General features: G+C 36.5%; 1 protein-coding gene across 1 annotated transcript in view; it reads right to left on the reverse strand.

Annotated features, from left to right (window-relative positions):
- LOC132325328 (gamma-aminobutyric acid type B receptor subunit 2-like) overlaps positions 1-17,947 on the reverse strand; it is a 33,750-nt gene that overhangs the window by 2,167 nt on the left and 13,636 nt on the right. The window contains exon 5 of the mRNA XM_059842556.1: positions 14,063-14,170. Coding sequence (XP_059698539.1) covers positions 14,063-14,170 — 108 coding nt within the window. The remainder of the gene's footprint in view (positions 1-14,062; positions 14,171-17,947) is intronic.

The following is a 17,947-nucleotide window of genomic DNA, read 5'->3' on the forward strand; positions in this document are numbered from 1 at the left end:
GAGACAAAAAAAAAAGAAAAGAAAAAAGAAGTAGGGAGATTCCCATGAGCCACAGATAGACCCTATACAGCTTTATTCCTATATAGGGAGAAAGACACAGGTTGCTAATAGTAAAGGTTTTTAACAATGAACAAAGAAAAGAAATATAGATAGATGAAAGCAAGACAAATTATTTTAGTTCATTTCATGGTTATTAGAAGTATCTGAAGTGCTTTCCCACTTCTAAAAAGACTTTGGGAAGACTCTCCAACATTTATATTGTAATCCAGGTTTAATATTAACTCCTGGAAAATTAGAAAAATATGTTCTAGGGAACCACTACTGTGTTTATGCTTGCAAATGTGGAAAAATGTTCATCAGCCTCTCAGAGTAGAAGGCATTGAGGTAGTTTTCATTAAGATTTAGTGCTCACTCCTTTATAACCTTCTTGGATGTGGAAAATGCAGAAGCCATCAGAAGATTATTTTGGAGGTTTTTTGTGTCTATGTGTTTAATATTTGCCTCTGTTACCCAGGGAGCAAGAAGGAATGATGCTTTTTTTCTATATTACAAAGGTCCGAGGCTTTAAAGCACATCTAGAGTAAAACATGCTTTTAATTTTGCTTGGGGTTTAGGTTCCAAACAGAAAAACAAGAGACGCTGATAAAAAATAAAAATCCAAACCATGTATTAGAGTCTTTTATAACTGCATGCAATCCCTATGTAATTTCTGCTGTTGTACACATAGCAACACAGAAATAATATACTGCAATTGCATTATTTCAGTTGCAAAGTTGTAATCACGTTGAAATATCAGGCCTAAATTAATTTTATTTCTCTGTTCTTGAGTCCAAGGTCATGGCTTCTTAATTAATATCTACCTCTATTATTAAGAACACTCATCCGATAGTCAAAAGTTACTGCCAAATTGCTTTAACATGGACAAATACACATCTTTTTTTTTCCAAATTTCCATTCTGGGAAACAGTTGACTTAATCCAAATGAAATATTCAAAAATATTAAGCCTGAGAAGCTTAAGCAAGTTGTGATTATTTCCGTTCAATTTGATGAAATTATTAGGATTTCAAAAATGCATTAAAAAGCCAGAAGTGTCAGCTAATCTTAATAGAGGCAAGGTTAGTATTCCTGCATAGAATAAATTGTATTTGCATTACATTCTTATCAAGCTGAAGGAAATGATGAAAATGACAAAAATTTGAAATAATGTATAAAGAACTTTAGAAAGTCTGGTTTTCATATTGCTTGGTGTGATACCTTTTCTATTTTGAAAGATGTTTCAGCAACATTGTGCACCACTTCTTGTTAATCTGCTGGTTTATTTTATAGATAATTTGGAATAAACTAAGAGTAAAAATAAAAGCCAGAAATCAGAAAGAGCTAAAGGACTCAATACAATATTTTCATTTCCTGAGACCAGTTATGTAAATCCATGTAGCTACCACAGCCATAAAGCACTGGAAAGAGATGCTTTCCCCATGTTTGCGGCAGCAAGGAAGCAGTACACCCATCTCAGAATTCTGAGACAGCACAGGCATGTCTGGAGAGGCCAGGTGAAAGGGGAGGGTGCAGCTTTCATGGTGATATGTCTTGCTGCTGGATGATTTGGCCAGGAGAACTTTGCAAGGAAAAGGTGCCTTGGTGTGCTGTGCAGGGGGAGGAAGACTGTTGAAACGTGTTTCTTTATCAAGCTAAAATGAAAGCAGGTATTAAGCAAAGATTCTCAGAGGCAGCTTGGTCCCTTGTCTTCTTAGGGAAAACAGAACTATGTCTGACCTTTTAGCTGTTTATCAAGTGGCAATCAGAGCTGAAAAGGAACAGGTTAGCCTTTGTTAAAAAAGCCCATGAGTTTTTTAATCTCTTCTGTAATGCCTGCAAACAGGCCTAGAGTGAAACATACCTATTACTACTCCTAGTATGAGTGGAGACATGGAAGAGAAAACAATGGGCAGTCAAGTCCATAGAGAATTTTGATTTAGATGAAATATTGACACTTTAACTCAAATTTCTTTTCCTCCGTCTTAAATTGCTAGGGAATTTATTGTATTGGCATATTTCAGTTGGCCTTCCTTTTTAACTGATGTAGTTTATTTTACTGAAGTTGGATGTTGAACTATTAATGTTTAGCCTTTCTCAGTAGCCAGTGGGCAGGGACAAAAGCCTTTAAAAGACAATTCATCCCACCTATCCTGGAAAAGATTTAAGGTCAGAAAAATTAGTGTTCTTCTGAAACATGTCCCTCCCTTCCTCACTCCCCACCCCCCAAGAGGAGGTAAAGAAAATTAACCACAGCTGAAAATATACATTTGACAAACTAAAAGCTATGTGAAAGCATCTTGCCAGAAATGTCTCCCTCTGCTCTTCTAAGCCTAAAAGGTTCCTTGAAAAAAAACCCACTCAAAATATCTTATCTTTCAAATGGAAATAGTGCACATTTTACCTAGGATACGTAAGCAGCCCAATGTCTTCCCTATTTTTATGAACTGTCTTAATATTGAAAGTAAGGTTGCATTGAATTCAGATTTGCCAACCCCTGGTAATACTAATCAGTCTGGTACAGCAATGCCAGAAGCAAAAGAGTGAAAGGATATTATTAAAAGTAGTAATACTGATAATCCACTCACAGAATCAAAATAAATAACTTCCTCTTCATGATCGCATTGCTAATGTTATCACATCACTTCTTCTTGCTCTTGTACATCTTTCATTTGTACCTGAACTTGCACTAGCAGATCAGTATTTTAGTTTGGTAACCTTTTTTTGGACAGGTAGTTATTAGAAAAAGATAAGAGTAGAGATACAGCAAATAGTTGAGCTCTTCCTTGGATGCCTCTTGGAGTAATTTTTCCTGCATTACTCTGTCCTTTTCTGGACAGAAGGGGAGTTGTATAACAGCAGCTGTCACTGGCAGCAGGTATTATTCATACCTTACTTCTGCCAGACAGCCAGGAGGAAGGCAAGCAAAAGAAAGCCCATAAGATAACCTAAGTGACCTAGACCATCGTGATGAGCTCTGCAAAACACAGTGGTGCTGGTGCTGCTGCAGGGTGAGAGGGCTGAATGTAGGGCACCTGGGGCTGCCTCCCACACCCATCTGCTCTGTCCTTGGCAAAACCACTGCTGGAATACAGCTCTGAAGCAGAACTCTCCACCAGAATGCTAGCTTTCAGAACAAAACACAGAGGTTCAATTATTTTTCACTTCTGCCAGTTATTAGCAGCTTGTCCTAAAATAGATTTGCCCTGAGAAATGCCACTGGTATATCACTAACAGCACTTCTAAAAGGCTTGCTGCTCTCCCCTTCCACCCGCAGGAAGCCCAGCTTTCCCAGCCATCACTCCCACCCACTAGAACTCCTTAAGTTCAGTACATTCACTCCTCGGGAATCACCAGATGCACTGAAGGAGTCTTGACTCAGATCTTGCAAATCCAACAAATTCTCTGTCTGACAAAAGAAAGTAATGAGCTAGTGAGGCTCCTCACAATCAAAAATGTCATTTTTCTTTAAGAGGAAGGTTCTCATTTTTTCTCTTTTCATTTTCCTTCCAGCAAACAGTAAATCAGCCTTTGGAGAAATACATGGTAGCTAATAAAATCCATTTATGCAAGTGCTTCTGAGTCCTTGCCGAAGCCAAGCTCTCACACAGCAGCATCTGTGAGTCATATTTTCTACCATCTGTGATTGGATAGGTGAATCTGTCTCATCCTGGCAGATCTGCACACTGCTATAAATGCCATTGCCACCAGTCTGGACTAGATATCTGGATATGGAGCAATCTGTCCTCAAAATAAATTCACTCAGAACAAAAGCTGGTAGGCCATTTTTTTCTCAGCAACATCACTGTATGGGCAAAGCAAAATATTCTGAAAACTCACGACCACGAAGACAGATCGAAGTCCTTACTCTCCACAGACTTTGCTGTCTGTTCACAGGAGATATCAAATCAGCATAAAGGGATAAAGTTTCTGCTCATGGAAACTCTTGAGGATTTTCTAGAGCTATCACAGGCTGTACCACCTGCCACAGTAACTTCAGCTGTCCGTTTGGTTATTATTGCATAAACCTTTTGTCAGGCTTTTTTCATTTGCTTTCTAAAGCATATCCATTGTGTCCTGGATGACCCTATCATCAGTTTGTGGGATCACCTGGAAATTTGGCAATAAATATTAACTAAACATGAGGTTTGTTTTTTATAGTTACAGCTGGGGAAAACTTTCTATTATTTTTTGTCTTACTAGAAACCAAGTCTGCAAATGTTCATGACATAGACCTTAAAGCTGAACTCCATTCTAAACCGTGAAGAAAGAGCCTTACATATGAAAACTTACATCTCCAGGATGCAAAATTAATTTTGTACTCTCTGATTTCCACAGCTTTCTAGCATGACTGAAGAGTTAATTTACTCCTGTCTTTCCTTCAAAGTTAGTTTCCTTATTACCAGATCACCTCCATTTGTCAGAACAATATCTTTAAATTTAAAGCTATATTAGTTAAATCTTTGCAAGTTGTTTGTTTGTTGGGTTTTTAATTGAATTCATAGAAACACAGAAAGGTTGGAAGTGCTTTTGCATTTATTAATAAGTTTTGATATGAATGTATATTATTTTCTTTTCCATTTAAAATGTAGGATCTTTTTTGCTTAAGAAGGAAATTCTGATTTCTCTTGTGTAGATCAACCCTGTCTAGTCTAGCTGACAGAGTAGTCCCTTGCCTTCTGGCACTAACTGGATAAACACCTAAAGTTATTAATTGACTTTTTTTTCAGTAGTCTCTTCCCCAGACTCCTGGGATGGAATCTGTAGAGAGAAACTCTCTTTAAAGGATCGCTCTGTGAAGCTTCCCAGACCTTATTCAATTAAATGAATATCGCTGACATCAATTACAAAAGCTCTCAGAAATCTGAAACCAAGTATTCTTCTCCCTGATACATACAGAAATCCTGCTGATCAGAGTGCCCCCTCTGAACTGGAGGGGAAAGAAAGAAAATAGAGTTTGCAGGGAAGAAAATTGCAAAGTCTGAGAGCTTGCAAAAGGGACCATAAAACTGCTTGTGAACTCGCCTTCAGGATACTCTCTCCACTGCATAACTAACCTTTCCTTTCTCCCAGTATGGTTCAGGGACACCTTGGGCTTGCTCCCCTACATTAAGTGGGTTGGCACAAGTGGGATGGTGCCAGGAGGTTGGGGATGCAAATTCAGTGGTGGGTGGGTGAACTTTACCCTATGTGGGCTGAGGGAGTTTCTATCTTAGAGTTATTAAAGCCATTAATATTTTAGTGAACTATAATACATTCTTAATTTCTATTGTGCAATGGAATGAGAAAAAAGGACTATTGAAAACACATTATGCATTGTTCCCAGTAACTCCACAATGTTTTTTTCAACAGCTATTATGAGTACTTCCTATAATAGATTGTATGATTAGTATTGGCAATGCCTCAAGCTGCAATTACATTAGTTTTAATGAGTGAATGCTGATGTTTTAAAAAAACATGTTGTAGTATTAAGAATTTTGACCAGTAAGTCACAGAGAGTAAAAAGCGAAGTTCTATTAGTTCTATTTTCTTAGAGGTATTTTGACTGATTTGATAGAAGACTTGTATATCAACTTATAAATTAAAAAAACAAACAAACAACAAAAACCCAACATTTCTGTCTGTTTCCAGTGAGGATCTACTGTGACACCCGTAGTCTAAGAACTTGGTGACTACCTTTCAGGATAGTGGAGTGCATGATACTCCTGACAATGATGGACAATTGGATAAGATCTAAAGGCTTGCCTTTGAGAATTAAAAAGCTACAGTCACTAGCCTGCTAAAGCACACATTTCTAAAATGTGCTTTTTCTTCTTTGGTGACTCCTATTTAGGATAATTACATCATTGGGCAGGCTCACTATCCCTTTAATGCTATTGCAAATGTGGATGTGTTGACTCTATGCCCTGCTGCCAGGGGAAAAAATCCAGTGGAAGATACCTTTCCTCTTTTCCAACTCATGTAAAAAAAAAAAAAAAAAAAAAAAATAGGAATATCCTAGTGGAGATGCTCCCTAGGGGAAGCAGAAGATAGAAACTTTTCAGAGGTTAGAGATGGAGAGAGATTAAGTGATGGGTTAAAAAGTGATAAAAATCTTCGTTTTTGAAGGCCCGAGCCTCAGTTTTGACTATAATGCACTAGAGAATTGGAGACATGATTGTTTTACTAACACTGGTAATCCAACCATAACGAGCACATAATTTGTTTTTCAATATAAATCTATATTGAAAAATGACTATTTTCACAAAACGTTTTTGAAAGGACAAAAATAAACATCATGTTAGTCTAAAAATGGCACTAAGAAATCCAATTTGACAGCATTAGAACCAACCATTCTTGCTGGTGTTCTGGAGAAAAGTCTTAGAAAAAAGCCTCAACATTGTGTAAACTTCTGCTCACAACCATAAGAAAAGCAAGATGTGCTGCCTTGAGAAACCTGCATATCCCACCAACACAGCAGGTCAAATTCACCTTTGAGAGAAATGCACTTGTTGAGCTCAAGAACCCATGGACCAGAAATGTAAAGGACTTTCTATGAGAGTTGTGAATTCCCACCTTTGGAGTTGAAAGGAACCCAAACCTTCAGGAAAAAAAAGGTGCATGAAAGATTTGAACGTTCAGGAAGAAATATTCTGATTTTGTTTGGTATTACATTAAAGTACCTAGACTTTAATATTTTCCTTAATGAAAAATTCTCTGGGAAAGCATACTTCATCATTACCAAATAGCTGGGAACATCAATGCACTTGATTACATTTACAATCCAATTTCAAGCTATTCAGGAATAAATTGCCTCATACTGTATAGCAACATGTTCTTTATTTCTCTGTCATCCAATAGTCTCATAATACATAGAAATTATGGTTGTAGCACCATTTATGAGCACTTACATTTCACATAGAGTTTTCACTGGTTTTGTCACTGCTAAGGTTTACCCTTATCAAGCTGTACCATGCAGAAATTTCCATACATAAATTACTTCAAAAGCAGATTTTTCTCCTAGATGTACAGTTCATTAGCTCAGCTTCTTCCTGTGACATGAGCTTGAGATTTAACTCTGCATTCCATATTTATATGAATGTTAATTTTTGAAATATGATTCCTGTTGTTCCTTGGTTGACATTTTGGCTGATCAGCTCTTATGAAAACCAGGATGCTTAGTTTACATCTAAGTTTGGATTCCAAGATTACATTGACTATTTTTAAAGCGTTGGACTTTAAATTTATAGTTGTAGCTATTTGGGGGAAAAAATCAAAATAATTTAGTATTCACTTATATCACTTTAGGAAATACTGTATCTGTTTATTAATAAACCATAAGCCACACCTGAATAATTTACACTGCCCTGTAAGTATCAGAGATTACTTGGTCCAGTGGTAAATATTCATAATGAAAAAAAAAAAATCCTAAACATAAGCAAATTTCAAACTGTCTTCTTTCTTACTCTCAAAGACTGAACAATAACACTGAGCATTTCTTTAGGTATCCATATGCTGGTTCATTTTCAGCAGATGGTCCCTAATAGATTGTTGTACTGTTGGTATGGTTACCCAAAGCAAATTTTTGGATCTTGACACATCTCCTCTCCAGACTTATGAGCTCTCATATATATTTAGTAGAATACAAGTGTATCCTAGGGGAAATCCATCATATTACTTCTTGTTATACACACAAAAAGCTCCACCAAGATTTTTTTAAAAATCCTGGAAAAAATATAAACATTTACAGCCTGAAAACTGACCTGGAAAAATATTTTAGAACAGAATTTACAGAAAGAACTGATTAGATAACACAAACTACATTTATGCTAATTCAGAACTACGTCTACATACGATTTAATTGAATAAATGACATGTGGCCTATGAGGTTCTGACCTAAACCCTATGTCAACATAATCTGGAGACCTTTGCTTCATCTATTTTTAAAAGATTAAGATAATGGGTGACTTTTTTAAACCTCTTCAGGGCTTTAGTGAGGAAAAACATAGATTGTAATAAATTCTAAATTCCACACGTGGCTTAAAAAACCTTATAATGAAAGTTTATAGCCAGAGATGACATTCCTTCTATAAACTTCCTCACAGAGGCTTTCAAGTGAGGGATGGGGATAGCAATCAACAGACACAAGCTGAGAAGAGAAGGCAGAGGCACATAAACCCATAACTGTGTAGCCTCCAGCTGCTTTCTCCCCTCTATTTTTCCTCCCCAGGGACAGACACTGTGCAATCACAGGACCTGGCAGCTTCCCTGCAGCTGGCACCATGCAGGGTAGGAGCACAGAGCCAGCTGCTGCCCACCCCGGCCTGGGAGATGAGGATGGGGCACTGCTCAGAGTGACCCAGGTACCCTTATCCCCAGAAAGAGCCTGGATGGTTTCTTACCCCTCCCAGTTTTCTATACACCTGGTTTTGAACCATTAAATGTACAAGTTATTCAGGTGGGGTGGCCAGATTTGTTAAAAAATGGAGTGTGAAGGTAACGAGATGAAATGTCTGAGAATTCCTGCACTGCTTCACCCAGGTAATAGATTTGCTTCTCAGAAACAAAGAAACAAAAGAATAATTTCTGAAAAATATGCTCAGAGAGATTTCTACAGCATAACAAATAATTCTGGAAAGTAGTTATTTTTCTTCATTTGGCACTTAACTGTCTTATACATGAGACCACCTTTCTCAAAACTCCTACTGCCTTTTTCATTATGCATATTTTCTGGTTTAAGTGAAAAAGATGGTAACATAAAACTCTCTCTTTTACTGCACAGTCCTATTGCATGCCCAGAGCAGACTCACTACGTTTGCTCCATGACAGTGGCATTCTGTAGGAGACCAAGGCTTCACTGTTGTCCTAATAATCCACACAGGGGAAGAAATGTACATCGTAGAGATCCTAGCAAGCTGTAGTTCTTCAATTATTGACTTTTCAGCCACAACATAAAACTTTTAACGTTTTCATGAGCCCATTCTTCATAGAGAAAATGGAAAGAGGATTCAATTATAGAGAGAGCTGCATGCATCAGCAAGGGGAGCCTTCACATCTTTGCACACCTCATCAGCTTGAGCTAAAAGAGTCACTAGAAGGCATCAGGATCTGTACAACTGCATAGCAGGAAGACAAGGTACATATTTTGCCTGTAGGTTTTATAGACACACAGCAATAGAAAGAAGAACAGTAAAGTTCCAAAATCCTGTGATCAGATTTTATCCTCTGCCCACACTTCTTGTGAAATAACTTTGGCCAGTCCTAATTTCAAGTTTTCCTCTTTCTCCATTCTCATTCCTGCTTTCCTTTCCTAGACTACATCCCTACTTTTCAGGCCTTCCATTCTGCCTCTAAATTTCAATCTTAATCTAATTTTAAACCAGACCTAGTCCTTCAATTACAGTTTGCCACTTAAATACCAACTCAGGCTCTGCATCCTATCATGCTCAGCTTTCTTGATCACTTCTTACAGACCTTCCTGCCTTTGCTGTCTTTGAAATTTAGTTTCCAAGGAAATTTTAACCCAAATTCAGTCTCCCTCTTCAGTATCTTCTCCCAGTATACAATCCCAAGATTTTCCCTTTTTTTTTTTTTTTTTGCCTTCTGGACAGGCTTCTCTCTTGAAGCAATTGGCAGGAAACCTGATTTTTCCTCTTCAGTCTCTTTCCTGCTCCCAGTCTCTTGGCCCTGAAGTTCCCTTGCACTGCCAGCCTCCCTTCCCCATCCTACTGTCAAAAACATAATCTGTGCAATCTCCTACCCATCTTTGCAAGGCATGAAGACCTCAGCTCTCTTCAGTACTCTTCCAGGGACCTACCAGGCCAAATGGATGACGATAGGTTTGCCAGATGGCAGCCTGACAGGCATAGCTGACTCAGGTTAGACTGATAAGTCATTTTTGTCTGTTGTGATTATTTGCAGCTTTCTTTCCCTTTGATATTACCAATACAGAGAAAAGCTTATATGAAGGAGTAGAATAATGTTGGTAAAACCATAACAACACAAGCCTCAAGAAAAGATGCTGCTCTACATCCCTTTTGTCATTATATTCTGTATTTATCTTGCAACAACTTCGTCAGCATAAAGACATATGCCACCAGAAATCTACAGCAGTAGTAATAACTGAGTACGATGATAATATTTTCAGTGAAAATTGAAGATAAAACATCCCTTCTCTGATGCCACAGCTGAAGAATTAAGCCCAAATAGACAGAGCCAGAGTGTACTCTGTTACGGGTAAGACAAGCTTATCATGGCAGCATCAACTGAGATGTATTGTACTTTCAAATACAACAAATGCAACAAGGCAACACTATGACCTTGATCATCTTCATGCTTTAGTAGTAGCCATCTACAAATGGCCAAATGCTTGTCTTTGTAGGAGCAGAATTTATAACATCTATGGAGGTTTTAAATAGCACTGCTTTGAATTTCTGACTATTCTGGTATTTATCAGAAGTGCACGGGCTTTATTTGGCATTCAGGAGTTGTGCAGGTGCAGTCACTGTGCAGGAGTGCTTAACACCCCCAAAAACCCAAGACAGTGCAGTTCCCACCAAAACAGACAGCTCCTCATCCTTCTAAATTTTCCAGAAGGCTTTGTTCTGTAAATGGTTCAGCTAGCTAAAGCTTCCCCAGGACACCACATGCTCTCCTGCCACTGATATTCTCCTCTCTCTCCTCTTATCCACTGCCAGCCCTCCTGCTGCCAAGAGAAACAAAAAAACCAGTCCTCACCTCTCTCTGAGCAGAAGACATTCTGCAGCCCAAAACAACAGAAAGGAGAGGTATGAAAACCAGAACTGCACCTCAATTATAACTGTTACAGTTATTTTTAATACTAATTCTATTTCTCTTTTCATTATCTCCGCTAACCTCTTCAAAACTCGAAAATAATTTATTTCCTCCTACTGATTTTGCCATTTCCATTTGACAAAAATTGATCCCCTTGCACCCCTCTGTTTCCAGCTAAAACTAATGCATTTTTAATTTGCTTCTTTGAGCCCTAGCAAGATCAAAGATGGTGACAGAGCTCTGGGAATTTTGTGAAATTTATCCTTAGTAGTCAGATAACAGAATAAGTATATTCTGAATTTTATTGTTTATTAATTTCCAGTAACAGAAGAGTGGATATATAAATGGGTGAAAATAAAATAAACTTTTGAAAGCTTTATAAACAGCTGTTAATGAGAACCTTCAACTACTTCAAGACACTCTAACTCATTAAGTTTCACTTTCCACTGCAGTAATATGGATTGTATTATTATTATTATTAAAAATTTTGTATATTTCTTCACACTGAGAAAAATATCCACTAATCCCTTCAAAAAGCCACGTTGTACATCAAAGTGTATAATAAATGTAGAGAAGCTTGCCCTATCTGATGAAGATAAACAGATTTACTCATCATATTCTCTCCTTTACTTAACACCCACTTTCAAGAAATGAATTACCCAGTATTTTCAACAGCCCCACAGAGATTCTTTCACCCTGTGAAGAAATTTCACTGTTGGCAAATATTTTCCTCATGAAAATATTGAGGATGACAGGCAAAGGTGGTATGCCTAAAGGTCATACAGATTTTACTGTCATACTTATATACAGGTGGTAGCTGAAGTGATCACAAATGAATAAGATCCACGCTACTTAAATAATTCTGGAACTTTGTCCTTCTCTGATTGCAATGCCAATCTGCTCTGTCATGGCACAAATAACTCAGAAAACATTAACATGCTTTTCTCATGTGGCACTACCTTTGTGCATTTGTCAGTTTAGATATTGTTTGCAAAAATTTCTACTTTCTGTGCATCCATAAAAAGAAAATACTTTGGATGCAGACTACATTGCAGAAAATGGAAATGTCAATCTTGCAAGACATAAGTAAAGAATGCCATGTTTTTCAGTCGACTCCTAAAAACACTTTTATCTATCCTGGCAAATCAAAGACAGAAAATATATGACTGGTAAACACTTAGCTGGATAGCTGATTTGTTTTACATAAAGAAAACTGTTGTACTTCATGATTCATACTTGTGATTTGGAGTGAGATATCTAAATAAAGAATTCTTTAAAGTTTACAGAACAAAATGTGTTGTTGACTTAATTCCAGAATCCCGAGGAAGGCAGCCTAATAGCCTTGATGCTTCCAGTATCACTCAGAGCAAAGAAGCTCTTTGGTCATGATCCAGATGTTTGAAAGTTTATCTCCCTTTTACTGGTCATGATCTTTTTAACTGATCTTAAATAATTTTAACATCCAGCTATGCATAATCAATTGCAATTTGTAGTTGGTGATGAACCTCTTGAAGGACAGGGGCAATAAAGAATTTGAGGATTATGTTTAATTAACAGACAGTGAAATTTAATATTGAGTAGCAACTTGCAGATCTAAAATGTAATGTTTAAAAAAAAAAGAAGCAAAAGCTCAGTGACAGTCCATTGCATCTGTTCACTCCTATCTGAAATAGTATGTATTGGAGAAATTATAAAATTCTGAGGATAATAAAGGTCATGAAGTAAATGCTTTGATGTGTTACACTGTAGTGTCTTGTGTGACTTCACTAATTCAAAAAGATTTGCACAACAGGTAAAAAAATATTTGCAATATAAAAGTTCATTTCTCAGGAAGGTAAAATCCTGGCTCATCTTTGTTAAAAAAAGGAAGTGTTTAACATACGAAGTGTAAGATCCTTGAAAAAAAAGAAAAAAATATATAAAAGACTCTGGTAGTATAAACTGATATGTTGCAGTGGGCTCTTTGCACATGTGCAAAAAGGGAGGTTTCTGGTTCACTCCACCCAGAGTATCCTGGTTTTGGCATACAATTTGTTTTATAATTTTAGTTAGTTTTAAGATATTTTGCATTTATTAATATTTTTTTTTTTTTACAATGAATGATACTGAAGTGGAACAAACGTGTCATGACCTAATAGGAGGGGGAAGTACTAAGTGGATGTGTTGTGGTGCCAGAGTAATAGATCCAGTTCCAGACACAGCATGTAATTCCTTAATAACCTCAGACATAAATCTTCTTAGAAACTGACTTAACTCTCTCCCTATCTATCTAAAGTCCATTCCTTCTAAGGGAATGATGTATCCTATTGTGACAGACTCCCTACATATTGCAATTGTGGAAAAATAACATAGTGGTAGCAAAATAAAAATTAACAACAGAGATCTTTTATGACCACACATAGAAAAAAAAAAGAAAGACTAATCTGACAAGGTTTTAGAACATTCTTCTACTTAATTTGGTTCTATATTACTCCTGATTGGGTATTAGAATACAACTGTTCAGAGTTCAGATGCACACAGGAACTGCACTTGGCACTTCTGCTCATTCTATAAAAATACTAATTTTGTTTTTCTGTTTCATGAACATTTCTCAATGTTTTTACCAGCAAAATGTTTTCTACTCGGTGTTTTTCCAATTTTTAATAAAATCATCTCATAAAAAATACTTCATGTATGAAAAGAAGCTTAATGGGAAAAATATCATGAAGAGCTGCACTACTCCTAAACTGAGCCTAATCCTTTACAGAAAATGTGCTGTACCAAAAATGACAGAGACAACTGGTTCCATTCTGACCAGTCTTAGAGTAAACTTATGCAATTTCAATTTCAGTTAGAAATAGGAAGCTACAAGCAGCACTTTCTCTTGCCTCCTCCTACCAATCCATGAGAAATCCTCAGGTAATACTCATGTCTTAGACAGATATAATCAGAAAACATTTAATAAAACAAATCTACCAGAAGGAGACTTCTGGATGCTGAAGCAACATACTAAGAGGAAGCAGAGACCCAAATTCACATTGACATTTTACAGCCAACTCCATTTCTGCCTTTTATTATAACGACTGGAGGGCTGATGCTTGACTCCAACTCTGAGAGGCTAAACAATAAACCAAAAAGCCTTAATATCAAATTATTCAGGATCTTTGGATGTGACACATGAACAGTCAGCACGGCTGTGGCCATCCAGGAAAGGTATGAAAACAACTAGAGAATTGTATTAGTAGGGCAACAAAAAAAGAGTCTATTTCCCCTCACCTTTTTCTTCATTTTTACGTTTTTGAAAATTGCATGGACTCTCCACGTTTTTGCAAACATTGCTCCAAATGCAGTTGTGTATCCCACTGTAAGAATCCATGTTCGGACCTAAAAATGTACATGCATTAAAAAAAAAAAAAAAAGACAAAGTTACTTAGACATCATAATTTCAGACAACTTTTTAATCAAGACTCTGAGGAAAAAAATATCTGAAGAACTTGACAAAACTTGATATTTAGTAATTTCTCATTCATTGCTTACTTGCTTTTTTTACTCATCCATCCATTCCCTCCCTAACTGAAACAAATCTGGATGCTGAATTAACTATCTCTTTCATATATAAACCCATAAATCTCTTAAAATATTCTGCTTTTTTACCTTTATTGTCTTCTTTGCAGATAGAGGAAAGAACCAGTAGAGAAATTCAAGATACAGACTATAAAAAGCACTCAGGGACCTGATATTAACAGCAACATTTTGAACAGAAATGAACAGAGAAATAGAGATGTAATTCAGACTAAATAAGAAAAGATTGTACTATATGAGATACACATCACTCAATGAAAAACCTGAGCATTCTGGAAAGATAAGAACAAGAGATCTGAAATTATTCTATGAGAGAAAATGGCAAAACAGGAACATAGTTTTGGTTGGCAAGCCTCAGGAACAATACCCAAGTCAATGACAATACCTGCAAATGTGGCCTAAGAAAAAGGAGGTGGTGAGCTTGCACATAGCAATGGTGTAATAGGACCTGAGCTGGCCTCAGTTTTGACACATACAAAACAGAAGATTTTAAAACTTAAATAGGATTTCTGTCTTTAGCACAAAAAAGGGGCTGTTCTTCCTTCTTCTTTTGGGCTGTTTTTCCTTTTTCTTTTTAATAGAAAAACTTCAAATTGACCAAGAAGGACAGAACACAGATTAAAAAAGCTTTTTCCTGCAATTCCTTCTTGTGTACAAATAGCAATTTGTACACAGGCCCTCTCTTTTGGACTTGCTTTGAGGCAGGACAGTGATCTTCAGGGCTGCAGCAGGCTCTGCACAGCCCTCTCTAATTCCTAGGAAGTTTCTGTTTTCATTACCATGCTGGTTTGGCTGTTTGAAAGCTTTTTTTTCCCTGAACAGGTCATGTTCTTCCCAAAGATGGATCAGAGACTACAAAGCATAGCAGGTAGAAGACCATGCAAGAGGCACAGCATGGAGCTGGAAGCCAACAGTTGAATCTGAGAGCCTGAGAAATCACGAGGAGGAGGAATAATCTCATCCTCCTGTTAGAGACTCCACACGCACCAACCCATAAAAAGGGAGTAGCAACTCATAAAACTGCACAAAATTGAACAAAGAAGTAAAAACCCAAAGTACTCTGCCTTGCAGATGAAAAAACTGGAGGGGAGATAATGCTAAATACAGGGAAAGGAAAGCTAGAAAAAGGGAAAGCCAGCCTTCTTTTGGCCACGCTGACTGCGCATGCTTGGCCAGCAGGGCTGTTGTGTGATTAAAAAAAAAATCTGATTTAGAGAAAGTAGGATGTTCTAAGAAAGCATTTGGGAAATATTTAATTTAGAGAACATAAAGGCAATGTTTTTCATTAGAAACCAGCCTAGTTTCACATCCAGCTTCTGGAGAGTTTGGGATTTTTAGTTTGTAGTTTCAGGATATGCATATTGATGAGAAACTAGGCATTCTAGTAAGATTCAAAACTTGACATCTAAGATAAACCTGAGGAATAACCTAAATGTTTCATATTTAAATACATGCTATTTTTTGCCTTTCCAAACTTTTCCATAATTTCCATTTGTCTATTCAAAACATCATCTTTTTTACACTGAATGATCTATGGAAAACAAATTCTGATTTTTAATGTTGTTTAGTGTCTAGGTATAAAGGCAGGGAAAAGAAAAAAATAGATATATACTCATTCAAAAACTATTGATAAAGCCATAAAATTACTGCAGTTCCTTAAAATAAATAAATAAGACACACATGGTCCAAAATAATGAATTAGTAAGAGAACAGGGGTTCTTTGCTATGAGAGTTGTGAGGCATTAGAAGATGTTGCCCAAAGTTGTGGATCTCCCATATCTGGAAGTGTTTAGGGCCAGGCTGGATTTGGCTTTGAGCAGCCCGGTCTAATGGGCGGCACCCTTGCCCATGGCCATGGAATTGGAACTAGATGATATTTAATGGACCTTCTGATCCAAGCCATTCTAGGATTCCATGAAAAGTACACACAGCACCAGGAGTCTCAACATTAGGAAATGTTGTGATTGTGCACAGAAGACTGTTTGGATATTTATACGTATATATTAATAACTTAGTGGCATCTAATGTTGTGGTTTATCTGTTGCATCATTGATAATGACCCTGAATGTAGAGCTGACTCATTGCTGGGTAATCTTGCTATTAATAAAACCAGTAAAAAAAATTGTGATAAGATTCAAACTACTCAAAGTGGAGTTTTGCCACTTTGTGACATTCTTGAATGTGATATTGAAAATGAAACTCCTAAACAAACAAACAAAAAAATAGAAAAAAAGGAATAGATATTTAGGCCAGCAAAGCATTATTTTTAACTTCATTATTTTTCAAGTCTTTGCTGATTAGCCACTATCCTGCATTATACTTCAGTAAAACCAGTTAGATCAACTCTGATGGATTTAAAAGATACATTTCATATCATTTTGTTCATAGTAGCCAGTTACATTTTTTTATTACTTCACATCAATAACCATACTTAGCATTCAATCCTTTTGCTGCTATTAATAAGTATTCAGCTCTTTTGTGTGCAGCTTAGTGGTATATTTGGCAAACAGATACATGGTATTTTCGTGTCTCTAATAAGACTGTTTTGTTCTCACTGAAACAGCAATTGTCTCTTGGGAATACTAATAAATTCAATTATGCTCATAATATGATTCTAACTCAATATTCAGAAAAATGTTATTTCTAGCATGTTTGATTAAAAAAATTTTATGTATCCCTGATTAGGATTGTGCATATTTGAATAACATAACTACTGTCTGTATTGGAAACATTTGAGCTTAAATATACCAGGATTTTGTCAAAATGAGATCACTGTTGCTAAGAAGTAGATGGTAAGTTTCTGATGAAAATTAATTTTTAATTTTGAAGAAAATGACCTCAAATTTGTCTGCTATAATTCATTAATGCAGCTGGCAAAATGAAAAATTTAGAAAACAGCAAAAGTCTCTGAAATTCTTACATCTGCTCATTTATATTCTTAAATGTATTATACCTCCATATCCTACTCATTTGAAAGAATGTGATAAAAATATCAGTAACTGAAGAGCATGACCATGATGTTGTACAATTGATCAGCAATTCTCCCATGCTGGAAGTTTCTAACGTTGTGTTTGGCCAGAAGCTGAAGAAAATTACCCTTCCCTCAGAACTCACCAAACAGGCAGGAAAATCTCTCTTCAGTAGACAAGAACTTGCATTCAAATGCCTGTTCCTAAATAGACACAAAACCTGACAAAATTCTTTATTTTTCTTAAATGGTAATTCATTACAAAATTCTTGATGCCTTCAATTATTTCAGGGTATACATTCAATTACCTGCTTATAAGTCTTGGTTCCCTTGTTTATGAATAAGATGAGTTGACTATTTGAATATGTCCTAAAAATATTCTGCTTTCTATAATTCAAAGACAACTTGCAAGTGTCAAAGGAAATTCTACAATTTGGTATACAGCAATCAAGTATTCCTACACAGATAGTAAAATGGAGTTCCTATGTCTGTTCTCTTTTTAGATGCTACACTATTTTGGTTTAGGGTCTATTTTTAAAAACAGCATTTAGGAATTTTTTCTTTTTAAAAATTACCTAATAGAAGCTCTCAACTGTGAACTGCATTAACTG

The sequence above is a fragment of the Haemorhous mexicanus genome, chromosome 1 (assembly GCF_027477595.1).
Source record: "Haemorhous mexicanus isolate bHaeMex1 chromosome 1, bHaeMex1.pri, whole genome shotgun sequence".
NCBI lineage: Eukaryota > Metazoa > Chordata > Aves > Passeriformes > Fringillidae > Haemorhous > Haemorhous mexicanus.